Source organism: Oncorhynchus keta, chromosome 1 (genome assembly GCF_023373465.1).
Source record: "Oncorhynchus keta strain PuntledgeMale-10-30-2019 chromosome 1, Oket_V2, whole genome shotgun sequence".
In the NCBI taxonomy this organism is placed as follows: Eukaryota; Metazoa; Chordata; class Actinopteri; order Salmoniformes; family Salmonidae; genus Oncorhynchus; species Oncorhynchus keta.
In genome coordinates, this window is record NC_068421.1 from 26,102,330 (window position 1) to 26,130,035 (window position 27,706).

The 27,706-nt window shown below is 41.1% G+C and overlaps 1 protein-coding gene across 2 annotated transcripts in view; it reads right to left on the minus strand.

Annotated features, from left to right (window-relative positions):
• LOC118358598 (CD166 antigen homolog A-like) overlaps positions 1-27,706 on the minus strand; it is a 62,309-nt gene that overhangs the window by 6,559 nt on the left and 28,044 nt on the right. The window contains exons 3-14 of one of the 2 annotated variants that reach the window (XM_035736589.2): positions 14,991-15,097; positions 7,859-8,060; positions 7,620-7,684; positions 7,089-7,176; positions 6,665-6,823; positions 4,260-4,384; positions 3,875-4,007; positions 3,211-3,323; positions 2,787-2,913; positions 2,385-2,506; positions 717-849; positions 66-95 (exon numbers count right to left, since the gene is read on the minus strand). In XM_035736589.2, coding sequence (XP_035592482.1) covers positions 66-95; positions 717-849; positions 2,385-2,506; positions 2,787-2,913; positions 3,211-3,323; positions 3,875-4,007; positions 4,260-4,384; positions 6,665-6,823; positions 7,089-7,176; positions 7,620-7,684; positions 7,859-8,060; positions 14,991-15,097 — 1,404 coding nt within the window. The remainder of the gene's footprint in view (positions 1-65; positions 96-716; positions 850-2,384; positions 2,507-2,786; positions 2,914-3,210; positions 3,324-3,874; positions 4,008-4,259; positions 4,385-6,664; positions 6,824-7,088; positions 7,177-7,619; positions 7,685-7,858; positions 8,061-14,990; positions 15,098-27,706) is intronic. The other variant, XM_035736634.2, reaches the window with a different exon arrangement.

Genomic DNA, 27,706 nt, shown 5'->3' on the forward strand with positions numbered 1-27,706 from the left:
ATACAGAATCCCTCCTCTCCTCCCTCTTGCTACAGGAAATGATAAAGAAGACCATCACAACTTACCTTGTTTATCCATTCTCACCTCCTCAAATACTGAAATCAGATATAAAGGGATATTAACGTCCAACCCAGAAATCAATTAAGTATACTGTATAATGTCATTGGTCAGACAGTGCTTTATTGGCTATGTTAGACTCTAGCTTGAGTGTAACGCTGTGAGTTGTGTAGATTTTCCGGTCGCATGCAAACTGAGAACGTGACGCAGAGAGGGGAAAGGATAGAGTCCAGCATCCCGACAAACAGACCAAAAGTGACTAAGAGTCGAAGAGTCTAATTAAAAAGGGACAAATTCCTTTCAAAACACACAAAGATGAGTGAGATATGGCTGTCTATACTGATTTATCTATTCAGATACTGCAGAAACCAAAGGGAGATTATTATTGCCAAGGAGCATGCATAGTATGCCCAGTATGCATACTAGCATGTTTTAGGTTGGCTAGAGACAAGAACTAGGCCCCCATGGCCAAGGTTCCCTCCATAAAACAGTTCCATATTATTTGACTAATCATCATGCATACAGACAGTGGGTGAGTTTGTTAGCGTCGGAAGAGGGTGATAGACCAGACCCACGCAAGAATTAGTGAGTTACCATTTAGAGAGGAAGGAAGGGGATAGGGCAGGGAATTGTAGGCCATACCACCACACTGTACTTACAGGTCGACACGTTAATAGTCCTGGTGTCCTGGCCAAGCTCATTGTACACAGTGCAGACAACGGTCAGGTTGACTGTAGGCACAATGGTCAGCTTGTGTGTGATCTTTCCATTGACATAGGGACTCTCATCAGCCTGAAAATCAAATAGACGCAGTTAGTTAGTGTACAATGGCTTATCTTGTATCTTGTGTATCTGATAGAGATTTAATGATGGCAGAACATAGCTGCTTCTTCTTCAGTAATAGCACAAAGATGCATATCATATAAATCTATTGTGAGGGATATATGGAATCTTATATTATTCCATGGCATAATGAACATTGCTAGAATCAAATAAAATATGTGCATTTGATGTACTATCACTAGGAGTTGGTGTTGTATTTTTGTAAGGCTCAACCTACTCCTGATAAGGAGGCATAGAGGGCATAGAGGGAGGTGACTAGAGAAACCCCCAGACACACAGGCAAACAGTGTGCGTCTGCTATGAAAAGAGCCTGCACTAAGCTTACATTTGATCTCTTATCCTATTTACTGTTTTAAAGAACTCTTTATCACACAATAAGAGACGAAAGACTAAACTTTGAATGCACTGGTGTGTTTGTCCCCAGATGCGCAGCAATGTGGGCTGTGACTAAATTACTGTGTGTGAGTGACTCAGCCTTAGAATAGTCATTGAAAGAGGTCAGTGCCGCCTTGGATTGGATTAGTCATGCAGACCCAATGTGTGTGTGCGTGGTCATGGACCCACACCCATACAAAAAATAAACACACACACACACACACACACACACACACACACACACACACACACACACACACACACACACACACACACACACACACACACACACACACACACACACACACACACACACACACACACACACACACACACACACACACACACAGACAGGTGCACATCATCTCACACTGGCTCATTGTGTAGCTGTGCTATCAGTGCACACACAGGTACGGCAAGAACAAAAAGCCTTTGTCTTCATGACAGGCTAATGCATAATAAACGTGGTGTGCATCTGAGAGAAGGAAACCTATATACAAAAACACTGAGCCCATCCATTTGGAAAGTGTCAGTCAGAAAAGTTTCAAGAAGACAAGTTACTTAGGAAGTCACAAATAGTAACATAGTGAAACATATTATGGGGGAAGTTTCTGTTTGTCTGAAATGGAGTGTGGAGAGTAAAAACCCACAAGCACTGATTCACTACAAAGACATCCAAAGGTTCATTGACTGTAAACCACCCAGATTTAGAGTTCCCTGGCTTCCTGACAGATTCCAATAAAAGGAAGCTTAAATGGACTCTTTTTATAAGGTCAGGAGCTGCTTTCATATTGGCAGTAACACATCCGGAAAGATGGCAAGGATTTGTGTGTTCCGTTCCGTTCATGTGGTGAAACGCCACACATAAATGGGTGCATGGCACAAAGTGTTGCTTTGAGAGAATTCCAGATAGACTAATGATTTTGTGAGTCTTTGCTGCAATTCCAAGATAGATAAGGGTGTTGTGCGTTTTACAGTAACTGATGGATAAATACAGTATGTGTGGTATGTATAATGAATGTCTCAATGGGTGTGAAGTCTAATGGCGTCTCCTGTGTGTCAGTGGACTGTCCTGGCGCCTTAGTGAAGATGTTTGTGTTTGTTCATACCGAGGTACCGTTGACGCTCCAGGCCACAGTGGGTTTGGGGGAGCCCTCAGCCTCGCAGGTAAGTACCTTATGCTGTCCGTCCTCGCCGCGCCGCTTGGCCACCCGCCGAATGACTGGAACACCTGCAAGAAGACGCACATCCTCCTCAGCTACACCAGAACAAACAAGAAAATGATCACACCATGCCATGCCACAACACCAGATACTGTATGGACAATACAAAAAAATATGGAGAAAGCCTCTTCCTCAAGTGAGACTGCCATCCACTGGGAAATCGGGATCTTTGAATAAAAATCTCTATCATTAGGAACAAGTACAAAAATCGATTTTTGAGAAACAGTGTTGAATGTGCCCAGTAACAACAGCAAAGCCATATCTGAGTAACTGTCACAAAATCTTTACCTTCAACGACCAACTCAAAAGAGGCTTTCTTGATGAGAGGACCCATGGTGACCACAACCTCATACTTTCCAGAATCAGAGTAGGTCAACTTGTCAAATGTGGGACGACTGTCCAACTTGCCATTGTCCTGAAATGAATGAACAAAACTGACAATTACCAGACAGAGCAACAAGGTTTAAGTGCCTTGCTCAAGGGAGCATCAACATTTTTCACGCAGTTGGGTCAGGGATTTGAGCCATCAACCTGTAGGTTATCAGCCCATAGGTTATCAGCCCAACACTCTTAACCACTAGGCTACCTTCACCTACATTTATTTTTTAAACACGTGAAGTCATCTTATCGCTTTGAGAAGGTTTTATCACCCATTTCCAACCAAAAACATAAATCTTGGCCTTATAATAACTTTGGTACTGTTTAGTCTTACCTTAGTCCAAGACACCTTAAGTTCTCCAGATGCATGGGTCTGCAGGTTCAGAGCCAAGCCTTCACCAAAGCTCTTCATAACCTTCCCTGAGGGGCTCAAACTCATATCCAAGTCTGAAAGGGAGAAAGGGAGGAGGACACACTGTAAACTGGCAGTTTAACAGTCTGGAGGAGAAGGGGCAACATCAGTCCTGTTGAAAACCATATCAGCTCCCTACAGAAGCCCCAGCACCTCCTCATTGATCCAGCTTATTTAACACATTAAAGGACCTGAGCTCTCCAAGCATTTTCACCTCACAGCGTGAGAGGAGATGCTTGGCTTCTATTCTCTATAACAAACCGTATGTCCTTTCCTGCTGAGGGATGAGGTTGCAAACGGAAATATACTCTGACAATGTTCCCCTTTGAGAAAACGAACCCTAATGAGGTTATACAGCCGGACATAAAATTAATTATGAATTAGATGATGAGTATTGCAATCTATAGCAGGAGGAAGTGGGCTATCATTATGGCTGGTATTTCCCATGAATTCATTGCTGGCCTAGCATCGTTAAAGAAATTGCTGGCAGTATCTCAGTTGAAGATAATACCTAACTTAATTGAAGAACGCATAATCAATAACTTAAACCATTGATCAAGATATCTGTAGATAAAGAGTGACTTACAATTGATGGTAATGTTCTTGGAGTCTTCCATCTTGGCATTGTCAATGATAGAACACTTGTATTCCCCTGTGCTGTCACGTGTGACATCAGTCACAGTGTAGGAGTCAGAGTTCTCCACCTTCACCACCTTTCCCTTTAGGAACATAAGAATACATTTTGAAACTCTCAGATGGGCTTGAGTCTATGTAGCGCTTTAAAGACAGGGTGGATGGTGTAGGATGTGTAGAGTTTGACAAGGTGTAGGGTTCGACTGGGTTAAAGAGGACAATAGCAGTAGAAGGCAAGTAATTAATGGGATCAGAGTAGGAACTAAGGGCATACAGTATGCCAGGTGGGGTTTCTGGTTGTGTGGGAGGGTAATGGAGTCATATCACTGAGAGCTTGCCAGAATGTGGAAGTTGAAGCTGGTGGGAGGTGGGTTCCCGTCGGCCTTGCACTTCAGAGTCACGTTGGCTCCTTCCATTAGGGGCCCTTTCGAAATGACATGCAGACTGATCCTCTCTGTGGGGTCTGTTGGAAGAGGACAGAGAGACAGAACAAGAGAGAGAGAGAGAGAGAGAAAAGGGGTCAGAGAGGAGGAGGACACAGTCAGGCTGAGACCCGGCACACAGTTTTATTTTTTTATTTCACCTTTATTTAACCAGGTAGGCTAGTTGAGAGAACAACTGAAACCTGGCCAAGATAAAGCAAAGCAGTGCGACACAAACAACAACACAGAGTTACACATGGAATAAACAAACATACAGTCAATAATACAATAAAAAAAGTATATATACAGTGTATGCAAATGAGGTAGGATAAGGGAGGTAAGGCAATAAATAGGCCATAGTGGTGAAATAATTACAATATAGCAATTAAACACTGGAGTGATAGATGTGCAGAAGATGAGTGTGCAAGTAGAGATACTGTGGTGCAAAGGAGCAAAATAAATAAAATAAATAACAGTATGGGGATGAGGTAGTTGGATGGGCTATTTACAGATGAGCTATGTACAGGTGCAGAAATCTGTGAGCTGCTCTGACAGTGGGTGCTTAAAGCTAGTGAGGGAGATATGAGTCTCCAGCTTCAGTGATTTTTGCAATTTGTTCCAGTCATTGGCAGCAGAGAATTCGAAGGAAAGGCGGCAAAATGAGGTGTTGGCTTTGGGGGTGACCAGTGAAATATACCTGCTGGAGTGCGTGCTACGGGTGGGTGCTGTTATGGTGACCAGTGAGCTGAGATAAGGCAGAGATTTACCTAGCAAAGACTTATAGATGACCTGGAGCCAGTGGGTTTGGCAATGAATATGAAGCGAGGGCCAGCCAAGCCAACGAGAGCATACAGGTCACAGTAGTGGGTAGTATATGGGGCTTTGGTGACAAAACGGATGGCACTGTGATATACTGCATCCAATTTGCTGAGCAGAGTGTTGGAGGCTATTTTGTAAATTACATCGCCCGAAGTCAAGGATCGGTAGGATAGTCAGTTTTACGAGGGTATGTTTGGCAACATGAGTGAAGGATGCTTTGTTGCGAAATAGGAAGCTGATTATAGATTTAATTTAATTTTGGATTGGATTGGAGATGCTTAATGTGAGTCTGGAAGGAGAGTTTACAGTCTAACCAGACACCTAGGTATTTGTAGTTGTCCACATATTCTAAGTCAGAACCGTCCAGAGTAGTGATGTTGGACGGGCGGGCGGTCGTGGGCAGCGATCGGGTGAAGAGCATACATTTAGATTTCCTTGCATTTAAGAGCAGTTGGAGGCCACAGAAGGAGAGTTGTATTGCATTGAAGCTTGCCTGGAGGTTGGTTAAAACAGTGTCCAAAGAAGGGCCAGAAGTATACAGAATGGTGTTGTCTGCGTAGAGGTGAATCAGAGAATCACCAGCAGCAAGTGCGACATCATTGATGTAGACAGAGAAGAGTCGGCCCGAGGATTGAACCCTAGAGACTGCCAGAGGTCCGGACAACAGGCCCTCCAATTTGACACACTGAACTCAGTCTGAGAAGTAGTTGGTGAAGCAGAAGAGGCAGTCATTTGAGAAACCAAGGCTGTTGAGTCTGCCGATAAGAATGTGGTGATTGACAGTGACCCTGGACAGACAGGGCTTCTGAGACCATCACAGGGAGCAGACTAGCCAAGCTAGTGAAGTCCTCAGAGCTGTACATTCCATTTCTGAGTGTGTTCTGTGGCGATGGCTGCTTTTGAATGCAGCGGTGGAGCTGTTCGAATGGCAGTCACACCCCAAGGCTCTAGACAAAAAGCTCCTTTCAAACGCCAATGGTACTGCTCCAGACGAGCCAAATTGCCCACATTTCTTTAAAAACAGGATTCATCTGAGCCCTGTCCTATTTAAAGAGCCATCTAGAGCAAATAACATTGACTATGCTATTCATTGAACGCTATGCTCCAAAACACTCCCACAACAGACTCATGCTCACCTCATTTTTAAATTAGTGCCATTATGGTGTCATTGTTGTTGTCTGTCTGGGCTGCAAGAAAAAAGCCATAGAGGCACAAACTTTCCAACTATAACTTGAAAATAAAATAGCCATAAATCTGTTTGTCGATACACTAACTGCTGACTGCTGAGGCTGATAGCAGATCAATAGCCTTCCTAGAACAACCAGCGGTTAGGGAAGTTGTGTCGGATAGTTGAGGCAGTTACGGTAGTTGGGGTAGCTTGGGTAGTTTAGGTAGTAAGGGTAGTTGAAGGAGTTTGAGGTTGGTTTGGTCAGTTTAGGTCTTTGGGGCAGTTGGGCTAGTTTGGGTAGTTGGAGTAGTTTGGTGGCTCTCTGGTTACTTACAGGTGACAGTGAAGGAGACTGGAGAGGACAAGGTATTCAAAGCCCCGCAGGTGAACAGAGCTGCTGTGTCTCCCTTCTCAGCTGTGTACTGCAGAATGGAGGAGGTGGTGGTGAGGCCAGTGACTTCGTCCACCTTTACTTTGGAACTGATTATAATGCCTATAAATCACAACAATAATGATTAGAAATGGTATGGTCACAGAGTAGCCTACAGACACAGAGATAAATAATAATATGATCACCAAGTCACTGACATTTTAGATCCTGTAGAAACAGACACATTTATGAGTATTGAAGAAAATATGTAGTTCTAGAGGTGATATTTCACTGCTCGGTTCTTGTGGAATCTCACACCTAACAAGTGAAATGTGTGAATGTGCAATCTTCATTATTTACCACATCCATCAAAATTTCAATAACGTACCTTTCCCATCAGCCACCAGAGGTTTCTTGTTCTTGAACCATGTGATGCTGGCAGCTGGGTTGGCATCAGAGGTGCTGCATTGCCCTAGCTGTGCAGATGATAAAACAAAGTGAAGAAAAAACTGCAAAATCCTATTTTAGAACAATCCACAAGGGCACACAAAAGGTTGGAAAATCCTTATGTTATGAAAGTAGCCCAGTAAAATTCCAATATTGTTGTTGCTAAATTGATCAAATATCTGTGCAAACTAGCTCTCATCTGTGTTGGCTTTACTGCATTTGTGAACTCCCCTCATGTAGCATGAAATGCCCAAAGCATTTTAAACCCCCTCTTAGATCCCATGGTTGTTTTAATTGGAGGAGGGATATTCTGCTGTTTACTAATTCATCAGGATCACTTTAAATCTCTCATCATTCCAGCAGCACCATCCTTCCTTAGTTTGCCTCAAGATACTTCATCCGCAATGAAGGATTTCCCTTGATTTCCTGCTTAACATAATGTAGGCATAAGCAAAGCACATGATGAACCTACCTGGGTTGGTTTGCCAATCTCCAGCTCCGTGGCTAGGGCTGTGATCTCCACTCCGGTTGGAGCCTCTGTAGAACACAGTTCATAACATTAACTAGCTGTAGGCATCTCAGAGAGCACTCACTATCACCAGGGCTAACCATAATAATATCACACAGCAGAGCACAGCATTGAATTGTACCTCAAAGACCCATTCCATAGCATGCATTAGTATGGCTGCACTATTGCCCTTATGTACCCACTGTGGATAAGGAGTTTGACTGGGTATTCTGAGATGTCAGCCCCAGCCACCACCATGCAAGTAAAAGTCTTCTCGTCCTTCAGTGTTGCTGCAGCAATCAGCAGGCTGGAGTTTTCGGCCATGCTGACACGGTCCTTGTACTTGTCAGTGGCTATGACAGAGGCGTCCTGGTCTTTAAGCTGGGTCAGCAGGTCTCCATCGTCCTGTAAATATAAAACAGTTTGGGTTTTAAAAACTTAGTTAATGGAGCTGCACTACTTTAAGACTGTCTTGGTATAAAAACCATTGAACAAAACATGCACCCACTAATGGTGCAGGAGCTCAATAGACTTAGTTTGTGACTTATTAATAGCTATTTTAGAATATCAACCATTGCTGCTGTCGAAGCTTGAAGGTGTAAAGAGAACATGTACACATATAGTATACAAAATATGAAATCTCCTTGTGGTCTTCACAGTAGAAATACACTTAAAGGTGTATACGTGTGTCCAGACAGGGTGGGGTTCAGATATGTGATTGTCTCAGTCTCTATCAGTCTCTCCAACATTAGCCCAGTGGACTTTAGGCAGGAACACCTGCTCTTTCCATGACATAGACTGACTAGGTGAATTCAGGTGAAAACTATAATCCCTTATTGATGTCACTTGTTAAATCCACTTCAACAAGTGTCGTTAAAAGGGGGGAAATAGGTTAAAGAATGATTTTTAAGCCTTGATACAAGTGAGACATTGATTGTGTGTGTGCCATTCAGAGGGTGATTTTGATTATATTTTATTAGGATCTTTTAGTCTTCATTTTGACTAATCTTCCAAGAGTCCTTAAAAGGGACATTAAAAAAACATTAAAATACAGTTTATAATACAAACACATTTTCATATATAACACACTGTTACAAACAACAGACATAAAACACTGACATATTGACCAGATAAATACTCTAACTGTCTGAAAAGATAGATTTGTTCCTTCATCTACCATAGCCCTGCACAACTTTTCAATTTATTATATTTAAATGGTTCTAAAGTATTGTTTGAATTTATATATTAAAAGGTTTCTTGTTTGCCTAGATAAATTATTTCTTTTCTTTATTGCTCTGAATCTAAATGTTATTTAGCCTTTTTCTCTTTTCTGTCTGGATAACACATAGACAGACGGTGGACAATCTATTCTTAGTATTGACTGAATGTCTGTCTCTTACCAACTGAATACATTTGTGAATGGAGTTTGGCCGTTTTAAATGGTGTACATTGTGAAATAAAATAAGCATGTTTTTTATTGACTGATGACCACCCAAGAGCATTGTGCATGACTACAACAGAAGAATCATATCTCCACCAATTCTTGCTGCTTTGTTCTGTCCAATCTGCAGCCTCCTAATCTCACCTGCTGATTAGGAGATGATCGTGGACTTCAGAAAACAGCAGAGGGTGCACACCCCTATCTACATCGACGGGACCGCAGTGGAAAAGGTGGAACGCTTCAAGTCCCTTGGCGTACACATCACTGACAAACTGAAATGGAACCCCCACACAGACAGTGTGGTGAAGACGGCGAAACAGAGCCTCTTCAACCTCAGGAGGCTAAAGAAATTTGGCTTGTCAACTAAAACCCTCACAAACTTTTGCAGATGCACAATTGAAAGCATCCTGTCGGGCTGTATCACCACCTGGTATGGCAACTGCACCACCCGCAACCACAAGGCTCTCCAGAGGGTGGTGCGGTCTGCCCAATACATTACCAGGGGAAAACTACCTTCCCTCAAATCAAATCAAATTGTATTTGTCACATACACATGGTTAGCAGATGTTAATGTGAGTGTAGCGAAATGCTTGTGCTTCTAGTTCCGACAATGCAGTAATAACGAACGAGGAATCTAACCTAACAATTTCACAACAACTACCTTATACACACAAGTGTAAAGGGATGAACTATATGTACATAAAGACATATGAATGAGTGATGGTACAGAACGGCATAGGCAAGATGCAGTAGATGGTATCGAGTACAGTATATACATATGAGATGAGTAATGTAGGGTATGTAAACATATAAAAGTGGCATTGTTTAAAGTGGCTAGTGATACATGTATTACATAAAGATGGCAAGATACAGTAGATGGTATAGAGTGCAGTATATACATATGAGACGAGTAATGTAGGGTATGTAAACATTGCATTAAGTGGCATTGTTTAAAGTGGCTAGTGATACATTTTATACATCCATTTTTCCAATATTAAAGTGGTTGGAGTTGAGTCAGTATGTTGGCAGCAGCCATTCAATGTTAGTGATGGCTGTTTAACAGTCTGATGGCCTTGAGATAGAAGCTGTTTTTCAGTCTCTCGGTCCCTGCTTTGATGCACCTGTACTGACCTCGCCTTCTGGATGATAGCGGGGTGAACAGGCAATGGCTTGGGTGGTTGTTGTCCGCGTTGATCTTTATGGCCTTCATGTGACATCGGGTGGTCTAGGTGTCCTGGAGGGCAGGTAGTTTGCCCCCGGTGATGCGTTGTGCAGTCCTCACTACCCTCTGGACAGCCTTACGGTTGTGGGCGGAGCAGTTGCCGTACCAGGCGGTGATACAGCCCGACAGGATGCTCTCCATTGTGCATCTGTAAAAGTTTTGTTGACAAGCCGAGTTTCTTCAGCACGCTGTCTGTGTGGGTGGACCAATTCAGTTTGTCCATGATGTGTACGCCGAGGAACTTAAAACTTACTACTCTCTCCACTACTGTCCCATCGATGTGGATAGGGCGGGTGCTCCCTCTGCTGTTTCCTGAACTCAACGATCATCTCCTTTGTTTTGTTGACGTTGAGGGTGAGGTTATTTTCCTGACCCCACACTCCGAGGGCCCTCACCTCCTCCCTGTAGGCCGTCTCATCGTTGTTGGTAATCAAGCCTACCACTGTAGTGTCGTCTGCAAACTTGATGATTGAGTTGGAGGTGTGCATGGCCACGCAGTCGTGGGTGAACATGGAGTACAGGAGAGGGTTCAGAACGCACCCTTGTGGGGCCCCAGTGTTGAGGATCAGCGGGGTGGAGATGTTGTTACCTATCCTCACCACCTGGGGTGCTGTCCGTCAGGAAGTCCAGGATCCAGATGCACAGGGCGGGGTCTCGACATCGATGACGAGTTTGGAGGGTACTATGGTGTTAAATGCTGAGCTGTAGTCGATGAACAGCATTCTCACATAGGTATTCCACTTGTCAGATGGGTTAGGGCAGTGTGCAGTGTGGTTGCGATTGCGTCGTCTGTGGACCTATTGTGGCGGTAAGCAAATTGGAGTGGGTCTAGGGTGTCAAGTAGGGTGGAGGTGATATGGCCCTTGACTAGTCTCTCAAAGCACTTCATGGTGACGGAAGTGAGTGCTACAGGGCGGTAGTCATTTAGCTCAGTTACCTTAGCTTTCTTGGGAACAGGAACAATGGTGGCCCTCTTGAAGCATGTGGGAACAACAGACTGGGATAAGGTTTGATTGAATATGTCCGTAAACACACTAGCCAGCTGGTCTGCGCATGCTCTGAGGGCGCGGCTAGGGATGCCGTCTGGGCCTGCAGCCTTGCGAGGGTTAACACATTTAAATGTTTTACTCACGTTGGCTACAGTGAAGGAGAGCCCGCAAGTTTTGGTAGCGGGCTGTTTCAGTGGCACTGTATTGTCCTCAAAGCGAGCAAAGAAGTTGTTTAGTCTGTCTGGGAGCAAGACATCCTGGTCCGCGATGGTGCTGGTTTTCTTTTTGTAATCCGTGATTGACTGTAGACCCTGCCACATACCTCTTGTGTCTGAGCCGTTGAATTGCGACTCTACTTTGTCTCTAAACTGACGCTTAGCTTGTTTGATTGCCTTGCGGAGGGAATAACTACACTATTTGTATTCGGTCATGTTTCCGGTCACCTTGCCCTGGTTAAAAGCAGTGAATAGCGCGAATGCTGCCACCACGGTTTCTGATTTGGGAATTTTTAATAGTTGCTGTGGGTACGACATCGCTGAAGCACTTGCTAATAAACTCGCTCACAGAATCAGCGTATTCATCAATGTTGTTGTTTGACACAATGCGGAACATATTCCAATCCACGTGATCAAAGCAATCTTGAAGCGTGGAATCAGATTGGTCGGACCAGCGTTGAACAGACATGAGCGCGGGAGCTTCCTGTTTTAGTCTCTGTCTATAGGCTGGGAGCAACAAAATGGAGTCGTGGTCAGCTTTTCCGAAAGGAGGGCGGGGGAGGGCCTTACATGCGTCACGGAAGTTAGAATAACAATGATCCAGGGTTTTATCAGCCCTGGTAGCACAATCGATATGCTGATAGAATTTAGGGAGTCTTGTTTTCAGATTAGCCTTGTTAAAATCCCCAGCTTCAATGAATGCAGCCTCAGGATATGTGGTTTCCTACAGCACCCGATGTTACGGGAAGGCCAAAAAGATCATCAAGGACATCAACCACCCAAGCCACTGCTTGTTCACCACGCTATCATCCAGAAGGCGAGGTCAGTACAGTTGCATCAAAGATGGGACCAAGAGACTGAAAAACAGCTTCTATCTCAAGGCTATCAGACTGTTAAACAGCCATCACCACACATTAGAGGCTGCTGCCTATAGGCATAGACTAGAAATCACTGGCCACTTTAAGGAATGGAACACTAATCACTTTAATAGTGTTTACAAATCTGGCAAGCGTTCATAGCGACGTCGCTTTTTGATCCTTCGATGTCGGCTCTTCCTTTCATTGTGAAGCAGAAATCACAGAGCGTTGGGATTGATCACCCACTAATAGGGCACGTGAGCTGGGTTTAGACCGCCGTGAGACAGGTTAGTTTTACCCTACTGATGTGTTGTTGCAATTGTTACTGATGATGTGTTGTTGCAATCATGCATCAATTGCTACATCTCATATGAATATAATGTTTTCTATACTATTCTACGGTATCTCATTCACTTAATAATGTTTTTCATATCTTGCATTACTCATGTCATATATATATATTGTATTCTATACTATTCTACTGTATCTTAGTCCGTTCCGCTCTGACATCACTGGTCCATATGTATATATTCTTAATTCATTCCTACTTAGATTTGTGTGTATTGGGTATATGTTGTGTAATTTGTTAGATATTACTGCACTGTTGGAGATAGAAGCACAAGCATTTTGTTACATTCGCAATAACATCTGCTAATCACATGTATGTGACCAATAACATTTGATTTGATGATGCATTTCCCCAGACCACAGAACAGTAGTTCACTCCCAATTAATGTTTGGGTTGTTAGCTTCAGAATCTTTCCCGGTAAATATTTAGCTATCCTTCTGATCATGCATGGAGTTTTTAAATGTTTTAAATGTTTAAAATTTGTATTTTACATATATTAGTTATATGAGACGACCATAATAATAATAATAAGCTTCACACCAAGTAGTTTGGTTTCTGCCACTTCCTCAATTTGTACTCCCCCAAGCTTAATTGCATTCCCATGCTGTGTTGACATTTTCCTGGTGGAACAGACCAACATAACTTTGGTTTTCTTGGCATTCAAAACAAGTTTGTTTCCCGGAAAACCCACTCCCTGATATTTCCAAGATCTACTTGTAGCTTGCTGTAGCGATTGTTTGCTGTACCGATTGTCTTGCTGTATAAATTGTAGTATCATCTGCAAATATAGTAGCTTGAGTTTCAGATAAAGCATAAGGAAGGTCGTTGGTATATATTAAGTAAATAAGTGGCCCAAGGCAGCTGCCCTGCGTTATTCCACAGTTTAAAGCATGAGGGGAAGAAAACAACCCACTGATATAATGTAGGTGGACTGTTTTCTGTCAGTTAGATATGACTGTACCCAATTGCCCCCTTAAACCCATAATGCAGTATTTTTGTCCCAGTTATTTAGTGATCCACTAAATCAAATGCTGCACTGAAATCTAAAAATAGTACACCCACAAACCTGCAATTACCCATAGCATTCATGTCAACCAATGCAGTGGTAGTGGAATGTTTTTTTGCGATAAGCATGCTGATCGGCTGTGATCGGATAATTATTTTCCAGATACTCCCATATTTGTCTACACACAATAGTAGACTGATTGGTTGACTATTGGCAGGAGTAATGGGTTCTTTGCCGTCTTTCGGATTGGGCACAGTTTAGCATTCTTCCAAACATTTTCCAGTGATAAATTAAATATGTATTTCAGTTGAGCTGCAATCTGGGGAGCAGTATAGTAAAGTAAAAACTTGTCCATAAGATCATCATCTGTAGATTAACCATAGGTAATGACTATAAAAGGTTTAACACCTCCTCTACTGACACCAATGGTAGAATAAAATAACAGTTTATTTTGCTATTAATATGATCATCAATCCATTGGCTTGTTTGCAAGAATGGGTGTTTACATTATCTCTCAGTAAATGAGTTTTCTTTGTAAAAAAAAATCTGCAAAATGATTGGCAATATCAGCTGGTTCTGTTATTGTTCTCCCGTCAACCTCCACACTAGATGGGCATGATGAAATAGATTTACCAAGTATGCCCATAACTGTATTCCATACCTTTTGAAATAATTTTTACAATCAATAAAAGCATGTTAGTAAAATATATATTTTCTCTTACAATTTAATTTAACTGCATAATTACTTGGTGTTATAGGGAGTTTTTCCTAGCCACCGTGCTTCTACACCTGCATTGCTTGCTGTTTGGGGTTTTAGCCTGGGTTTCTGTACAGCACTTTGATATATCAGCTGATGGAAGAAGGGCTATATAAATCAATTTGAGTTTATTTGTTCTATAATTATGTTCACCAATTTAAAGTTTTTGGGCAAGACAAAAGATTTAAGTGCCTATGAACGGGATATGGTATCAGTTTGAGTGTGTCAAGAACTGCAGCGCTGCTGGGTTTTTCACGCTCAACAGTTTCCTGTATGTATCAAGAATGGTTCACCACCCAAAAGGACATCCAGCCAACTTGACACAACTGTGGGAAGCATTGGAGTCAACATGGGCCAGCATCCCTGTGGAACACTTTCGACACCTTTTAGAGTCCATTCCCCAACAAATTGAGGCTGTTCTAAGGGCAATAGGTGGAGCAACAAAATATTAGGAAGGTGTTCTTAATGTTTTGATAAATTCAGTGTATGAACAACTTACGTATTTCCATTTGGTCATGAACAGGTCCTTTGGTTTGGGGGCTCCATTGTTGCATGGCACCTCAATGGTCTCTCCATACAGGCCGATAACTGTATCCATACCGCTCACTGAGAGAGAGTGGAAAACACATGGTTATTTACTCAGTCAGTGGGAAAATTTGATTCAATATTTAACACAGACCGAGATCTATTGACATTCAAATGTATTCAGGTCTTACTGATTTTTGTGGGGAATTCCAGCTCATCTTCATAAATATATCTAATCTAAAAGGTTGTTAATTGACAGGTGTCTGTCTAACTTATAGCACATTAACGAAATGCACAAGGGTAGCCAACGTTTGAAATTGCTTATTTACAGCCACTTTACTTCACAACCTTTCCCGCCCCCAATATGTTGCTGTGGAGACAAAGTCCAGCATGAGAGAGAGAGAAAAAACAGGGGACTGAGGGGAGGAATAGTTACACAGGCATAGAGAGAAAAAAAAGAGGTCCTCCATGGTTCAACTGATTACAAGGTGTTGCTCAGCTAGCCATAAACAGCACTCACATTTCAGCCTTTCCAGAGTTCAGGTCAGGGTTAGGGGGTGTGTAGGAAAGGAAATGACATAGGAGAGCCATGGAACCAATAAAACCCCTTGAACGGAGGCTAAAGGACGGCAATTAACATACTGTACGTGCAAGATTTACTGGTAAAAAGCCTTAACCCCATACGTAAACAATTAACTAAGTACTCAACTGTCCAGATCAATTTTACATTCAAACCTAAATTGATCACCTCCATTGCAACATCAGGGGACCTGATCTTCTCAACAAAAGCAGCAGCAGCAGGGTATGCTATCTGTATAGACACTCGCTACACTGTTTACACATGCCACTTCAATATAGTGTTGTTTTTTCCCCAATGAAAAACACAGAAATAAAAACATTTTTTTGGCAGAGCTGAAGTTCCTGTCAGCAAGCAGTAAGTAACCAATATAAATGTTTAACCAAAAGTCTAAAATCCAAGTTCTAAATATTACACCCCCACAGTATAATCTCAAACAAAGCAGTTGTGAAGTTATCCTATTTCCATTGGATAAATTCAAATATGTATTTTTGAACAGTCAAATAAAGCCGTGTTCACCCTCTTGGAGAACTTTAAATTAGTTTGTATTAAAAAAATACTATCTGTCCAGACTGCAATGGACCACAATGGGAACGAATCACAGTGTGCTAAATGACAGGATTACAGAGGATAAAGCTCCTGCTGCCTGTTGAGATAAGGTAATTCTCAGCAACAAGAGTAGGTGACCATCAACATGTGTCACGCCCTGACCTTAAGGATCCTTTTTAATTCTCTATGTTTGGTTAGGTCAGGGTGTGACTCAGGTGGGAAAGTCTATGTTTTCTATTTCTTTGTTTTTGGCCGGGTTTCTATTTCTTTGTTTTAGGCCGGGTGTGGTTCCCAATCAGAGGCAGCTGTCTATCGTTGTCTCTGATTGGGGATCACATATAAGTTGTAATTTTCCTTTTGGGTTTTGTGGGATCTTGTTTTCTGTTTAGTGTCTGTGCCTGACAGAACTGTTCGTTTTCACTTTATTATTTTGTTTAAGTGTTTTTTAAATAAAAGGAATCATGAACACTTACCATGCTGCGCTTTGGTCCACTCTTCCTACCACCTACGAGAGCTGTAACAGAAGATCCCAACACCAAACAGAAGATCCCAACACCAAAGGACCAAGCAGCATGGCCAGGAGGAGCAGGGATCCTAGGCCCGGGAGAAAAGGGAGTGGAGGACATCCTGGACCTGGGAAGAGGTAATGGCAGGGTACAAGACCCTGCCATGGAAGCAGCCAGAGGCAGCGAGTGAGGAACGGCGACGATAAGAGGAGTTAAGACAACGACGGAAGCCCAAGAGACAGCTCCCCCCAAAAATTGGGGGTGGGGCACATGGGGTGATTGGCGGAGTCAGGCACTGTGTTATGCGGTGATGCGCATGGGGTCTCCAGCGCGCATTCACAGCCCGGTGCGCTCTGTTCCAGCTCCCCGCAGTTGCCGTGCTAGAGTAGGCATTCAGCCAGGACGGATTGTGCTGGCTCAGCGCTCCTGGTCTCCGGTGCGTCTCTTCGGCCCAGGATGTCCTGCGCCAGCTCCACGCACGGTATCCCCAGGTCGCCAGCACAACCCAGTGCGGCCTGTTCCAGCTCCTCGCACTTGCCGTGCTACAGGGGGTATTCAGCCAGGACGCGTTGTGCCAGCTCTATGCTCCAGACCTCCAGTGCGCCTCCACGGTCCAGTATATCCTGCGCCGGCTCTATGCACTATGCCTCCAGTGCACCTTCATAGCCCAGTGTGTCCTGTGCAGCTCTCCACACTCACCGAGCTAGAGTGGGTATCCAGCCAGGACTCGTTGTGGCAGCTCCACGTAGCAGGCTTCCAGTATGTCTCCTCAGTCCAGTGAGACCTGTTCCGGCTCCACGTACAAAGCCTCCAGTGATGATCCATGGAATGAAGCCACCAGTGATGACCCATGGCCCAGAGCCTGCAGTGATGATCCATGGCATGAAGCCTGCAGTGATGATCCATGGCACGAAGCCTGCAGTGTTGATCCACGGTCCAGAGCCTGCAGCGTCGGTCCCCAGTTAAGAGCCTGCAGCGACGATCTACAGTCTGGAGGTCCCGCCGACCATCCCTGCACCAGAGGCGCCACCGAAGTAGGGGGAGCCTCAAGCGGAGCGGGGTCTGCGTCCAGCACCAGAGTCCCCACCGAGAGTAGATGCCCACCCGGACCCTCCCCTATAGGTTCAGGTTCACGTCCTGACCTTAGAGATCCTTATTATTCTCTATGTTTGGTTAAGTCAGGGTGTGGCTCGGGTGGGAAAGTCTATGTTTTCTATTTCTTTGTTTTTGGCCGTGTGTGGTTCCCAATCAGAGGCAGCCATCTATCATTGTCTCTGATTGGGGATCACATATAAGTTGTCATTTTCCTTTTGGGTTTTGTGGGTGTCACGTGGTATGCGTACATTCTAATTTATTTAAAGAATGAACACTGAACAAACTAACAAAACGAACTGTGAAGCTAATATGAATAGTGCAGACAGGCAACTAAACACAGCACACAGTACAAGAACCCACAAACACCAAAGGCTACCTAAATATGATCCCCAAGCAGAGACAACGATAAACAGCTGCCTCTGATTGGGAACCCTTCACCCTCGTCACACCCTGACCTAACCAAAATATAAAGAAAACAGAGATAGGTCAGGGTGTGACAGTGGGATCTTGTTTTCTGTTTAGTGCCTGACAGAACTGTTCGTGTTCATTTTCGCTTTGTTATTTTGTTTAAGTGTTTTTTTTTTATAAAAGGAATCATGAACACTTACAATATGACACAATGTTAACCATGAACTGAATAATCAGCCATTTAAATTACTAGCCGTAAAACCCCACTATGTTTTTATTACAAATGACATGTCCACTCCATTTAATGTTTAGTTTCAAAAACAGAACATTGGTAGTGGAACGGTGTGTAGAACTACTTAAGAAGTAAGGCATAAGAACCCAGGGATTATCACCTCGGGCCTAAGAACAGCCCTTAGTCAAAAGTTATCACACGATAATCCCCTGGCTCAAGAGCCTTTCATAAAACGGTTTCCAACATATTTATACAAATATTAAATAAATGTTTGTATTAACATTTTTAACAAGTAAAATCTTTTTCGCATTTTGAAGTTGCTACCCAAGTGGGCTGGTCATTAGTTATTTTCTCATGTTTTGAACCAGTCCTTAATTCTAATATTTCTATTCATTCGACATTGCTATGCTAAACAAATCATTGGCATATCCAGTGCCTTCAGGAAAGATGAATTCCCCTTTACTTACTTCACATTTTGTTGTGTTACAGCCTGAATTCAAAATTGATAAAATACTTTTTTTAAAACACTCCATTATGACAATGTGAAACCATTTTTAGCAAATTTACTGAAAATGAAATATAGAAACATCAGATTTTCACAAGTATTCACACCCCTGAATCAATACTTTGTGGAAGTACCTTTGATGGAGATTACAACTGTGAGTGTTTCTAGGTAAGTCTTTAAGAGCTTTGCACACCTGGATTGTACAATATTTGTCCATTACTCTTTTCAAAATTCTTCAAGCTCTGTCAAATTGATTGTTGACCATTGCTAGACAACCATTTTCAAGTCTTGCCATACATTTTTAAGCAGATTTAAGTCAAAACTATAACTCGGCCACTTAGGAACATTCACTGTCTTCTTGGTAAGCAACTCCAGTATAGATTTTGCCTGCTGAAAGGTAAATTAATCTCCCAATGTCTGGTGGAAAGCAGACTGAACCAAGTTTTTCTCTAGGATTTTGCCTGTGTTTTGCTGCATTCCGTATCTTTTATATCCTGAGAAACTCTCCAGTACTTAACAATTACAGACATACCCATAACATGATGCTTGAAAATATGGAAAGTTGTACTCAGTAATGTGGTGTATTGGATTTTCCCCATACATAACACTGTATTCAGGACAAAAAAAAATGAATTGGTTTGACACATTTTTTGCAGTATTACTTTAGTGCCTTGTTGCAAAAATGATGCATGTTTCTGTACAGGCTTCCTTCTTTTCACTCTGTCAATCGGGTAAGGATAATGTTGATCTATCCTCAGTTTTCTCCTATCACAGCAATTAAACTCGGTAACTCTTTTTAAAGTCACCATTGGCCTCAGGGTGAAATCCCTGAGTGGTTTCCTTCCTCCCAAGCAACTGAATTAGGAAGGACACCTGTATCTTTGTAGTGGCTGGGTATATTGATACACCATCAAACGTGTAATTAAAAACTTCATCATGCTCAAAGGGATATTCAATGTCTGCTTTTTTACATTTTGACCCATTTACCTATAGGTGCCCTTCTTTGCGAGGCATTGGAAAACCACCCTGGTCTTTGTGGTTAAAAATGAGCGCTCGACTGAGGGACCTTATGGACAACTGTATGTGTGTGGTACAGAGATGAGGTTGTAATTAAAAAATTATGTTAAACACTTTTTCTGCACACAAAGTGAATCGATACAACTTATTATTTGCAGAGTGAAGAAAGTCTACATTGTAGAATAATAGTGATGACATCAAAACTATTAAATAACACATATGGAATCTTGTAGTAACCAAAAAAGTGTTCAAATCCAAATGTATTTTATATTTTAGATTCTTCAAAGTAGGCACCCTTTGCCTTGATGACAGACTAACTAGATAGCTGCTGCAAGTTATGTTTTGAATTGGCTATCTCACCAGTTTGGATTTTTACCCCTTTTTCATGATATCCAATTGGTATTAACAGTCTTGTCTCATCGCTGCAACTCCCATACAGACTCAGAAGAGACATGCGTCCTCCGAAAGATGACCCTGCCAAGCCTCATTGCTTCTTAACACACTGCTCGCTTTAACTTCATATGGCTGCAGGGGCAGTATTGAGTAGCTTGGATGAAAAGGTACCCATTGTAAACGGCCGGCTCCTCAGTCTCAGTTGCTAATATATGCATATTATATATGCATATTATTAGTATTGGATAGAAAACACTCTAAAGTTTCCAAAACTGTCCAAATATTGTCTGTGAGTATAACAGAACTGATATTTCAGGCGAAACCCTGAGGAAAATCAAAACAGGAAGTGGCTTCTATTTTGAAAACTCCATGTTCCATAGCCTCTCATTGCTCCATTTAAAGGGATATCAACCAGATTCATTTTCCTATCGCTTCCTCAAGGTGTCAACAGTCTTCAGACATAGTTTCAGGCTTTTATTTAGAAAAATGAGCCAGAAAGATAACATCGCGTCAGGTGGTCACATGAGTTTTGCTCGCGCAACAGCGTTTGGACAGCTATTGTTTTCCCTCTCCTACTGTGAAAGACATTTGCGGTTGATAAATTATCGTTATATATTTTAAAAACAACCTGAGGATTGATTATAAAAAAACGTTTGACATGTTTCTGTGGACATTATGAAGACTATTTGGAATTTCCGTCTGCGTTGTCATGACCACTCTTTCCTGTGGATTTCTGAACATAACGCGACAAACAAACATTGGTATTTTGGGTATAAAAATAATTTTTATGGAACAAAAGGAACATTTGCTGTGTAACTGGGAGTCTCGTGAGTGAAAACATCCGAAGATCATCAAAGGTAAACGGTTCATTTGATTGCTTTTCTGATTTTCGTGACCAAGCTTCCTGATGCTAAGTGTACATAATGCTATGCTAGGCTATCGATAAGCTTACACAAACGCTTGGATTTCTTTCGCTGTAAATCATAATTTCAAAATCTGAGATGACAGAGTGATTAACACATGGCTAAGCTGTGTTTCAAAATATTGCACTTGTGATTTCATGAATATGAATATTTTCTAGTAATATTATTTGACTGTTGCGCTATGCTATTCAGCGGTTGCAGACGGAAATTATCCCGCTACAGAGATTGGTAGCGTCAAGAAGTTAATTTTTTTTTTTTTTTTTTTTACATAGATTAGTTATTTGAGACGACCATTATAAGCAGTTGTCTAGCTGCACTTCCAATACTTTGGTTTCTGCCACTTCTTCAATTTGTACTGCTCCCATACTTAATTGTATCCCATGCTGTTTTGGCCTTTTCCTAGTTGAACAGACCAACACAACTTTGGTTTTCTTGGTGTTTAAAACAAGTTTGTTTTGGAAAACCCACTTCCTGATATTCTCCAAATCTCCTTGTAAAGCCTGCTATACCTGTTGAACCGATTGTCTTGCTGCATAAATTGTAGTATCATCTGAAAATATAGTAGCTTGAGTTTCAACTAAGGCATAGGGAAAGAAGTGGCCCAAGGCAGCTGCCCTATGGTATTCCACAGTTTAACACATGAGGGGAAGAAAATGAACCATTGATATAGGTAAACTGTTTCCTGTCAGTTAGATATGACTGTACCCAATTCAATGCTACCTCCTTAAAACCATAATGCATTAATTTTGTCAAAATTATTTCATGATCCACTAAATCAAATGCTGCACTGAAATCTAAAAATAGCACACCTACAAACTTGCCATTATCCATAGCATTGAGCCACTGGTCAGTCATATCAACCAATGCAGTGGTAGTGGAATGGTGTTTGCGATAAGCATGCTGATTAGCTATAATCAGATCATTCTTTTCCATGTACTCCCACATTTGTCTACTCACAATACCCTCCAATATCTTACTGAGTGGAGGGAGTAGACTAATTGGTCGACTATTGGCAGGAGTAATGGGTTCTTTGCTCTCTTTCGGAGGTTCTTTGCTCTCTTTCGGAATAGGACACAGTTTTGCATGCTACCATACATTTGCAAACATCCCCTTTTCCAGTGACCAGTTAAATATGTCTCTCAGTGGAACTGCAATCTGGGGAGCAGCACAGCGAAGCAAAAAATTGTCCATAAGACCATAACCTGTAAATTTACCATCAGGTAATGACTTCAATAGGTTTAACACCTCCTCCACTGACACTGTTTGCAGACTAAAAGAGCATATATTGTTGCTCATAATATGATCATCAATCCATTGAACAATAGCTTGTTTGGAAGTATGTCTACATTGTTGCTCGGTAATTAAATTTTCTGTACAAAAAAATCTGCAAAATGATTGGCAATATCAACTGGTTTTGTTATTATTCTCCCGTCAACCTCCACACTAGATGGGCATGATGAGATTGATGTACCAAGTAAGCCCTTAACTGTGTTCCATACCTTTTTAGATTCATTTTTACAATCAATAAAAGCATTGTTGTAAAATAACCGTTTTTTCTTTTGATTCAATTTAACTGCATAATTATGTAATGTTCTATAATTCTGTTCATCAATGTATGTATGTATGTATGTATGTATGTATGTATGTATGTATGTATGTATGTATGTATGTATGTATGTATGTATGTTACTGCTCTACGAGTGAGTTAGTTAGCATGTAAGTCGCTCTGGATAAGAGCGTCTGCTAAATGACTTAAATGTAAATGTAATGTTCTAAATGTAATGGTTGCATTAGCTCCCTGCTAATTCACAGTTATTTCCATGCTAACAGACAAATCACAAATCTACAGCCATCAACATATTGTTGTTCTGCACATCTAATGTGCTTCCTTGTGTCTATCGTCAGAATAAACACCAATCAACTGGGGCTGCTGGCTGGACAGTTTTTTCTTTAAAAACACAATGGAAGAGAGTTACGAAGTACGGTCACATCTGTTACACTGGTGCCGAGACCAGTCTTCTTGTCTTCGCTGAGCAGCTGTTACATGAGCATAGTGTCACAACCATACTGTAACACATTATCAGGTAACACGGTCATAACCATGTCATAATATGGTCAAAACACTGTCATGAACCTTATTCCTGAGTTGCGTTCAACAAGGGAAATAGTTTGGCTAACGTTAGTTAACATATTCCATTTGTTTTGTGTTAGCCGCAACCGTTCACAAACATTAGCTAACAGTCTGAGAAGATAGTGTGCGGTGAACATAAGTGTCAGTTTCAGGTCTAAACTGCCGCTAAAAATAATCAAGTGGCCATGTAGACTTTTTACTATATTTAGTAGGAATAGCTAAGTCATTTTCAGTTTGAATATTGTCGCTAAAAAGCCACAGTAACACTTACAAAAAGTAGCTGTTCATTTCAAATCGTTCAACTGAAATTGTTACTCTGGCAACATGTTCGCTGCAAAGAGAAGCCTTGTTGAACTCGCCTGTGTTGTGACATATTTAAGCAATAAGGCCCAAGGGGAGTGGCCAATATATCACAGCTAAGGGCTGCTATTTAGGCACGATGCAACGCGGAGTGCCTGGATACAGTCCTTAGCCGTGGTATATTGGCCATATACCACAAACCCCGGGGTGCCTTATTGCTATTATAAACTGGTTACCAACGTAATTAGAGCAGTAAAAATAAATGTTTTGTCATACCCGTGGTATACGGTCTGATATACCACGGCTGTCAGTCAATCAACATTCAGGGCTCGAACCACCCAGTTTATAAATTGTATTATTTTATGGCTAGGTATGACACCTACATAAAACAGTGTTTTTCCCTTCCAAGAAGTTTCCTTTCATTTGAAAGTTTGTTTTATAAGTCTTTTGTTGTAATGAATTCTTTACAGTCATATTTTGTTCAGCTTATTTGAAAATACACTGTCATAAAGCATTATGACCATCCTCTATTACTTTACTTGGACTAAGAAAATGCACTTTATGACACTGTCAAGAAGTATTATGACCATCATTAGCCAGATTGGCCTATCACATACATGCTAGAGGTCGAAAGACTAGGATTTTTCAACGCCGATACCAATACCGATTAATGGGGGACCAAAATAAGCCGATAACGATTAATCAGACGATTTTTATATATATATATATTTGTAATAAATGACAATTACCACAATACTGAATGAACAATGAACACTTATTTTAACGTAATAATAATAATAATAATATATAATACATCAATAAAATCTATTTAGTTTCAAATAAATAATGAAACATGTTCAATTTGGTTTAAATAATACAAAAACACAGTGTTGGAGAAGAAAGTAAAAGTGCAATATGTGCCATGTAAAAAAGCTAACGTTTAAGTTGCTTGCTCAGAACATGAGAACATATGAAAGCTGGTGGATCCTTTAAACATGAGTCTTCAATATTCCCAGCTTCTTAGGGAATGGCGTCCCGTCAACGGGACAGTTGTAAATCATGCAGCGCCTTGTGTCACCATCGCAGATTTTAGAGAAACAAAAAATGTCGGTACATATAAGTGTCTTACATCGACTGAAAGCTTAAATTCTTGTTAATATAACTGCACTGTCCAATTTACAGTAGCTATTATTGTGACAAAATGCCATGCTATTGTTTGAGGAGAGCTCCAAACAAGAAAACACCTTTTTCACCGCGATAGGTTTGATAAATTCAGGTGAAATGTGTACTTACATTCTGAAATCTTGCTCTGAATAATCATCCAAAGGGTCCCAGAGAACATGAAGTGTTGTTTAGTTAGATATAAATCCATTTTCATATCCTAAAAAGGTCCATATAGCATACACGACCGATTTTGCATTTCCACTCGTTCAATTTGCGAAAAAAGGAATCTGTGAAACCCTGTATATGTCAAAAAATGTAGCTACTAACCTTGTATGACAGCATGCCTTTTCCTTTTGGACAAAAATTCTAAGAATATTCAGAGTTATGAAGTTATGAAAACAGGTTGTTTTGCAAATGTTGAACCTATGATATAGCTACTAATACTTGAAAAGCTAAATCAAAGTCAAAGTATACAGATTTGATGATATTCTTGCAGAAAAATGTAATATGAATGCAAATGTATCCTTCACGATTTGCCCAAATGTACCTGGGTGACTTCACACTAAATGTCATGTAGTTCGCTCATTCTTCAAGTTATCCGTCTGAAACTTTGCACATACACTCCTGCCATCTTGTGGTCACCCTCGGAATTACAACCAGTGTGAACTGGGACCTTTCTCTTGCATATCAAAGATGGTGGGAGAAAAAAAACGGTTGTTTTTTTCTTTGTATTTTCTTATACCAGATCTATTGTGTTATATTCTCCTACATTCAATTCACATTTCCACAAACTCCAAAGTGTTTCCTTTCAAATGGTACCAAGAATATGCATATCCTTGCTTCAGGGACTGAGCTCTAGGCAGTTAGATTTGGTATGTCATTTTAGGCTAAAATAATTTTTAAAGGTGTCTATCCCGAAGTTTTAGGTTGTAGTTATTATATGAATTATAGGACTATTTCTCTCTATACCATTTGTATTTCATATACCTTTGACTATTTGATGTTCTTATATACACTTTAGTATTGCCAGCCTAATCTCTGGAGTTGATAGGCATGAAGTCATACACAGTGCTGTGCGTCCCAGCATTGCTAAGAGCTGCTGTTTGAATGAATCCTTACAAGCCTGCTGCTGCCTACCACCGCTCAGTCAGACTGCTCTATCAAATATGAAATCATATACTTAATTATAATATAATAAACACACAGAAATACGAGCCTTTGGTCATTAATATGGTCAAATCCGGAAACTCTCATTTTGAAAACAAAACGTTTATTCTTTCAGTGAAATATGGAACCATTCCATATGTTATCTAACAGGTGGTAATCCTAAGTCTAAATATTACTGTTACATTGCACAACCTTCAATGGTATGCCATAATTATGTACAATTCTGGCAAATTAATGACGGTCTTTGTTAGAAATAAATGGCCTTTCAACAGTTCGCAATGAGCCGGAGGCCCAAACTGCTGCATATACACTGACTCTGCTTGCACTGAACGCAAGAGAAGTGACACAATTTCCCAAGTTTCTTTTAACTACATATGCAGGTTTAAAAAAATATACTTGTGTATTGATTTTAAGAAAGGCATTGATATTTATAGTTAGTTACATTATTGCAACGATTGTTCTTTTTTCGCGAATGTGCTTTTGTTAAATCATGAAGTTGAAGTAGGCTGTGATTCAATGACAAATTAACAGGCACCACATTGATTATATGCAACGCAGAACAAGCTAGGTAACCTAGTAATATCATCAACCATGCGTAGTTTACTAGTGATTATGTGAAGATTGATTGTTTTTTATAAGATAAGTTTAATGCTAGCTCGCAACTTACCTTGGCTCCTTGCAGCCACAAGGTCTTTTTGATGCTGCACTCGCGTAACAGGTGCTCAGCCTGCCATGCTGTGTCCTCGTGGAGTGCAATGTAATCGGCCATAATCGGCATCCAAAAAGGCTGATTAACGATTGTTATGAAAACTAATTAATCGGCCATGCCAATTACAATGATAATTTAACATGGTCAATTTCAGAAAATGTTAAAATAACATAAACATACTGTTGACAAGTAGGCTATGGTGTAATGGAATGTTTTGCCTTGTGTGGTAGGTTTTGTGGTATCTGACACTCTTATGTAGGTGTAATATCTAGTCATAAAATAACACAATATGTCACAACAGTGACAGTGTTATGACCATATTATGACAAGTTATGTCACGTTAAGTCAGCTGTTATGACATATTTTGACATGGTTATGTCCTCTGAAGATTTAAATGCCCATTGCAGTTAAACATTTGATTCCCTGTGTTTTATATATATTTCCACACAGTATGAGGTTGGTATACTGCTATGAAATTGTGCCCTTTTATTGTAAGAACTGTTTGAAAAGACAGGCTGAAATTTAAGCCTGTTTTGGTGAGATAGAGTTTTGGCCTGCCTGGTGACATCACCATGAGGTAAATTAGTTAATAGACCTATAACAAAGAGAGTTCCAAACCTCTCTGCCAATAACAGCTCATTTTCAGTTCTCCCCTCCCACTCAGACCACTGCCAGACAGTCCTAGCAAAATTATTGCAAGAGAAATGGCTATTTTTGTTTCTTTTGATCAGTTTAATTGAAAACGTTCACAGTATGTTACTTAATTGTTACCCAGAAATTATTTGATATTAAAATAATAAGGGCTGCATTGGGCTTTTAATAAGTTCAGATCACCAGTTCTGATGTGACATCCTCAAAGTCAAATCCTCAGGTTCAAATGAGTTGATACTGCATAGAGTGGAAATGAGTTGATACTGCATAGAGTGGAAATGAGTTGATACTGCATACAGTGGAAATGAGTTGATACTGCATAGAGTGGAAATGAGTTGATACTGCATAGAGTGGAAATGAGTT